The 6,225-nt window shown below is 35.2% G+C and overlaps 1 protein-coding gene across 1 annotated transcript; it reads left to right on the forward strand.

The window, feature by feature from the left end:
* The first annotated feature begins 1,981 nt into the window (after positions 1-1,981).
* Positions 1,982-5,010, forward strand: LOC18039490 (laccase-7). The gene is made up of 6 exons (XM_006429191.2): positions 1,982-2,169; positions 2,304-2,455; positions 3,006-3,250; positions 3,364-3,492; positions 3,623-4,573; positions 4,704-5,010. Exons 1-6 carry the CDS (start codon positions 2,077-2,079, stop codon positions 4,832-4,834), a joined length of 1,701 nt encoding a protein of 566 aa, XP_006429254.1. The 5' UTR covers positions 1,982-2,076; the 3' UTR covers positions 4,835-5,010.
* Positions 5,011-6,225: the final 1,215 nt, after the last annotated feature.

Here is a 6,225-nt window from a genome sequence, read left to right on the forward strand (position 1 = left end):
ATCAGCAACGGACCACGTGGCTTTAGTTGGGAGAGCTGTGCGATCCACGCGATCCACCTTCACCATATCGCTTCTCATTTTAATATAATTGGATATATGCCAGTTGGGTCATTGGAGTAAGAAATCAGAGTTCCCAGTTCCCACTGGACATACACATTCCATTACTAAGTAAATAATCTTGGACGCTAACGCAAGCGACCGACTTTCATCAATCTGGATAATATATCTGTAGTCGTCAGTATTCACCTAACGAACAATACAAGTTCAAAACGTTTTCTCTTAACCTAATAAAATCATTATTCCTATAATAATAAAAACGATGATAGGTTGAGCTGTGTGGAAAAAAGAACAACAATAATGACCTTGAATAAGACTTTGTTAGCAAATTAAAATAACATAATCATGAAGATATCAAAATCACCGAAAGCTTTCATCATAGAAGCAATGGTTTAATTTGCTTGTGAACAGTATTCTTGATTTCTCATGATAATTTTAATTGGTCAAAAGCTGAATGATTAGGTTTGTGATTGGTTCATTTTGCGGGGCCCCGCTCGTAAACTAATGCGGTTGTATACATATCATGCCAGCCCCAAGTTATTTTTTTTTTCTAACGTTTCTTCTAAGAACGTGAGGTAAAGTTAATGATATTAAATTTCAAATGACTTTTCTTTTGGAATAGTAGTGAAGGAACCTTTTGATATTGGACTTGAGTAAAAATTTGGGTGATTGGCTTCTTTAATACATCTGTATAAGATTAAAGATTAATTCATTAACAGGTGATTATCATGGATTTTCAAATATTTTCTAATTAATTTGACTATAGGTGATTGTAACTAGCTATGTCCTCATCTGATTTTTGGTCAAGAAAAATTGGTCATATACAAATGTTATCCGCGGATTGAGGGGTTTATTATAGGGAGTGGGAGATTAGCATACTTGAACTAATTAAGGTATGATTACAGGATCAATTCAATTTTGACAATGTGGGTCATTATGATAAGTTAAGCTGATCAGAAATGACTTCTATTATAGATTTTCGTTTGCTTAATGTAGACTTTCTAATAGAATTCTGGCACTGCATGCCAACTTGCCACCAAAAAGTAACATCTGCGACTATAAATATAACTATTATTGTGCTAGATGAATTTAGCTATAAATATAACTATTATTGTGATAGATGAATTTAGCTGATACAATTAATTATGGTGCACATTCTTTTACAAAAAGTATATGGACCTATCTCATACTTAAAAGTTGGTTAAAAAATTAAAGAATTATTTCAATCTTATATTCTTAGCCTAAAATCTATTATTAGCCGGCTTGAGATTTGAAAATTTTTTGCCGAAGGATCAACATATATGTGGGTGCGCGACTATGACAAATTGGGAACAAAAAGAATTACCAACAATTAATTATGCAATTTTTTGTTGTTATTTTCTAAGTTGTAGTGAATGAAACTATGGAAATAAGTGAGAAGTAAATTCCAATTCTGCTGTTGCGTTTCCAGGGAAAATTAAAGTAAACGCTTGTAGGAAAACCCCAAAAAAAGAAGTAATTCTGGCATTTGCATCATTTTCGTAATTAAACACTTCAAAAAAAGAGTTTGCTTGCTTTAAGAACCAAATTTTATGACTTTTGTATTATTGATGAAGACTTTGATGGCCAAACCTAAACCGTTAGATAAAGAAACTTCTGCCACCACATTAAATGGGTGCCCTCGAATATTAATCCTTATTAAAAAACCCATATTGTCGCCTTCAATTAACTAAGTTATCACGCAATAACTGAGTCAAATATATACAAGTTTGCCAAGAAGCTAGCGTGTCGATAATTTATTCAATATAGATATAGCAGTTGAAATTTCACATTAGAAAGAAATATTTTATTTAATAAAAATAAATTAAGGGCGCGTTCCTGGAAGAACCATGAGTTGATTCCTTATTTAAAGAGAGCTCGCAAATCTCATTGCATAGGATCACAGAGCCTTCTAATTTCTTCATTTGCATAGCCATAGGCTCCTATATACTTCTCTTCATTCCTTTTGAGCTCTATAGCTAGCATTAATTAATTCAACATATGGCGCATTCTACGCTTTTGCTAGCATGCGCTTTAGTTGTCTTAGCTTCTTCTACATTGGCTTCTGCCGCAATCGTCGAGCACACATTCCATGTATTATTTTCACTTAATTTTTTGTACAGTGAGTGCATGCATGCATGCAACATAAAACAAACACTTATTTTCTATAATACGTGACCAAATTACTCTTGTAGGTTAATAATAACGGTCGTTATTTTTGTCAATAGGTGAAAAACTTGACGATTGGGCGGCTGTGCAGACAGCAAACGATAACGGCAGTTAACGGAAGCCTCCCCGGTCCAACGATACGCGTTCACGAGGGTGACACTCTGATTGTTCATGTTTTCAACAAGTCACCTTATAACCTCACTATCCACTGGTAAATTTAATGAATCTAATCCCTCATTAGATATTAAGCATTAGCAATATTTACATATATTACTCGGTTTTCCAAAGTAGTTTTTGACTTTGAGAATAAATTAATTTAGTAAATTTTTTCATTGCAAATACATTATTAGTTCCAGTTGTTTTCTCATGATCAAGCAACAAAATTGATTATTATTTTTGACTAATTCCGAGCTGATCACGTCTTATGTTTTCCAAATAAAAATTAAATTTCTACTGCAGTTAGTTTTTACTTCAATTTTAATCCAGTAGAGCTCCAACCAAGACTTCAATAATAATCTTGCACATATTTTCTATGAATAAAAGACTAAAAGATGTAATCAATAATAAGCTTTTTTTTTTTCATCCAATACAGAATTAATTAATCAAACATATGTACAATTCATAGAGCCCAACCAAATATTGAACAATTTATACTTATGTTATTATTAGTACCAGTAATTATCGTTATCATATTCATCATCTTCGAATCTTAATTGTTTTATGATGCTTTCATCCGAGCATTAATGAAAATTTCCATGTAGGCATGGAATATTTCAGTTACTAAGCGCCTGGGCAGATGGACCAAGCATGATAACTCAATGTCCAATAACACCTGGAAATAGCTACACTTACAAATTTAGAATCGTCAATCAAGAAGGAACCCTTTGGTGGCATGCTCACTTCTCAATGCTACGTGCCACTGTCCATGGAGCTCTTATCATCCGCCCTAGATCTGGTCACAAGTATCCATTTCCTAAACCCGATAAAGAAGTTCCCATTATACTCGGTATATGCATATATATATAATAATAATTAAATTATTTTCACTACTATAGGCTTGTACGAGAGCATTGAAATTTAATTTGATGATAACTAATAGACACCTAAACCTAATTGCAGGAGAGTGGTGGAATGCTGATATTATTGATGTTGCAAACCAAGCGCAAGCTACCGGTGGAGGTCCTAATACTTCCGATGCTTACACCATCAATGGAAGGCCTGGAGACCTCTATCCCTGCTCTCAAAATCGTATGTGTGTGTGTGTGTATTACAAACGTTAATTGATTGAAAAGTATCATAAGTTTACGTATTCAAGTTAATTATTAGTAACGTTCCATTCTGTGTTATTAAATAATAACATTAAGTATTTGTTTGTCAGAAACCTACACGCTCGAAGTGGAGAAAGGGAAGACCTATCTCCTACGTATCATCAACGCTGCACTCAATAACCAGCTCTTCTTCAAGATTGCCAATCACAACTTTACAGTTGTCGCCGTTGACGCTTGCTACACCGAGCCCTACGTCACCGACGTGGTCGTGATCGCCCCCGGCCAGACTACGGACGTTTTGCTGAAAGCCGACCAGCCAGTGGGCTCTTATTATATGGCTGCAAGAGCATACGCTAGTGCACCACAAATACCGTTCGATAACACCACCACGAGAGGCATCGTCGTCTATGATGGTGCCACGACGGCTAATCCCCTAATGCCGGTCCTGCCAGCTTTTAACGACAACCCTACGGCTCACAGGTTTTACAGTAATTTGACTGGATTAAAGGATGGACCTCAATGGGTCCCAGTGCCACTTCAGGTGGATGAACCTATGTTCGTTACCGTAGGATTAGGGCTTGATCGTTGTCCAGCAAATGCCACGTGTCAAGGCCTAAACGGGCAAAGAAACTCCGCTAGCATGAATAATCATTCATTCCAGGCGCCGACGAGCTTGTCTTTGCTACAAGCATTCTTCTTCAACGTGGGTGGAATCTTCACTCCCGATTTCCCCGACAACCCTCCGTTAATATTTGACTTCACAAACACTGCCCTCAGCAACGACTCGTCGCTGCTGTTCGCTCCGAAGAGAACGAGCGTCAAGACGTTGAAGTTCAATTCGACGGTGGAGATGATCCTGCAAAACACGGCGCTGGTCGTGCTGGAGAATCACCCCATGCACGTTCATGGCTTTGACTTTCACGTGCTGGCTCAAGGCTTTGGAAATTTTGACGCTGCAAGGGACAGGCAAAAGTTCAATCTTGTCAATCCACAAAGGCGTAACACCATTGCCGTTCCCGTCGGTGGATGGGCCGTTATCCGATTCCGAGCAAACAATCCTGGTAATTTGTTAGAAACTTTTTTGGAAATTTTTATTAAGCACGCATGCGTGAAAATGATGCATCAACTAATGTTTGAATAAGTTTCAAAGTCAACTTATTTGTTTATTTTCTTTGATTTTTGAATTTTCAGGTGTATGGTTCATGCACTGCCATCTGGACGTGCACTTGCCGTGGGGGCTGGCCACGGCTTTTGTTGTTGAAAATGGACCGACTCCGTCGACTAGGTTGCCTCCGCCACCGGCTGATCTTCCCCAGTGTTAGAACTTAATTAATTGTTGCCGGCTTGTTTTCTCAAATCATTGCTTGCGTTCATTGTTAAATTTTTTTTAATTATATTTCCGGTTTCATGCGAATTGATTTGTTGTGAATTTGTGATGTAATAAATTAATAATGATGGTAACTAGTGTGTTATTGCTGTCAAGTCGCCTTGACAAGTGTAAAATAATATTGATCGAAACAAAAAATCAATGGTTAGATTGTTATCATCTTAATTATTGATGATGAATAAAAATTGATTGACTCAATTTTTGTTAATCAATTATTATTTTTAAATTATGTTAATTGTATTATTTTTTTTATATTTTAAATACCTGTATAAATTGAGACTCTGTGCTCATGAATTAGTAAAAATAAATTTATTTTCTTTACATTATTTCTGAAGAGTTCTAAAAAATAATGTAACTCAACATGCCTATTCTTCAATCGCGTACTTTTTAACATTGACGAAAGTGGCAACCTCGTTATATTGAAACTGAAAAGGAATTACCTGCCGGCTGGTAGTCTAATCTGAAAATCAGTATATTATAAATTAAGCTAAAATAATAGGTATTAACTAAATCTTTGAATACACGAAATATACAAGAGATCGAAAACATTAAGGACTTGCGATGACTCGTTCAAATTACGCATCATGCAAATAAATGGGAATTGGTCACCGATCTTTTTTAAGTCAAAATAAAATTTAGAAAATTTTAAATATAAAAAAAATAAGATATGTATGTATCAGCTTCATTTGAATCAATTGGAGTCGGCTTAAACTGATTTGATCCAGTTTGGTGACATATAACTTACAAACAAATTCAAATGACATTGGTTACGATGACTGTGCTAGATGTCCCGATGATGAAAATAGAATTTGATGTTTTAATTTGTTAAATAATTAATACGTTTGTTTGATTGTTACCGTCAATTATTACAGTTCGATACCTTCAAATACCATTCCAATATATAGCGATTTGCTCTCATTCTATATTCAAATAATCATACACTATTTCTATTTTATGTGCGAACTAATTGTTAAGATTACTTCTTAATCATTGGATGTGAAATTTGCAGATAGGTTTTTGGCATGCAGAAGAATCGAGGCAGTAATTCCCCCTAACTGGGTGTTTTTGGCGTGCAAAATTAGGGTTGGCAATATGATGTGATGAGATGGATTTACCAATCTCAGTCTTATTCCGCATATGAAAGATAAGAAAAAAAATGTCATTCCCGTCTTTTTAATCTTTTTAGGACAAAAATTTGTCTAAATGTCATCCCGTTAAATATCTCATCTCATTTCATTATCTTAAACAGTCTTAAATGTAGATAAATAAATTTTGACATTTTTTTTTCTGATCATCATAATTCAATATAGCAAAAGTCTTGAATAA

The sequence above is a fragment of the Citrus clementina genome, unplaced genomic scaffold (assembly GCF_000493195.1).
Source record: "Citrus clementina cultivar Clemenules unplaced genomic scaffold, Citrus_clementina_v1.0 scaffold_6, whole genome shotgun sequence".
NCBI lineage: Eukaryota > Viridiplantae > Streptophyta > Magnoliopsida > Sapindales > Rutaceae > Citrus > Citrus x clementina.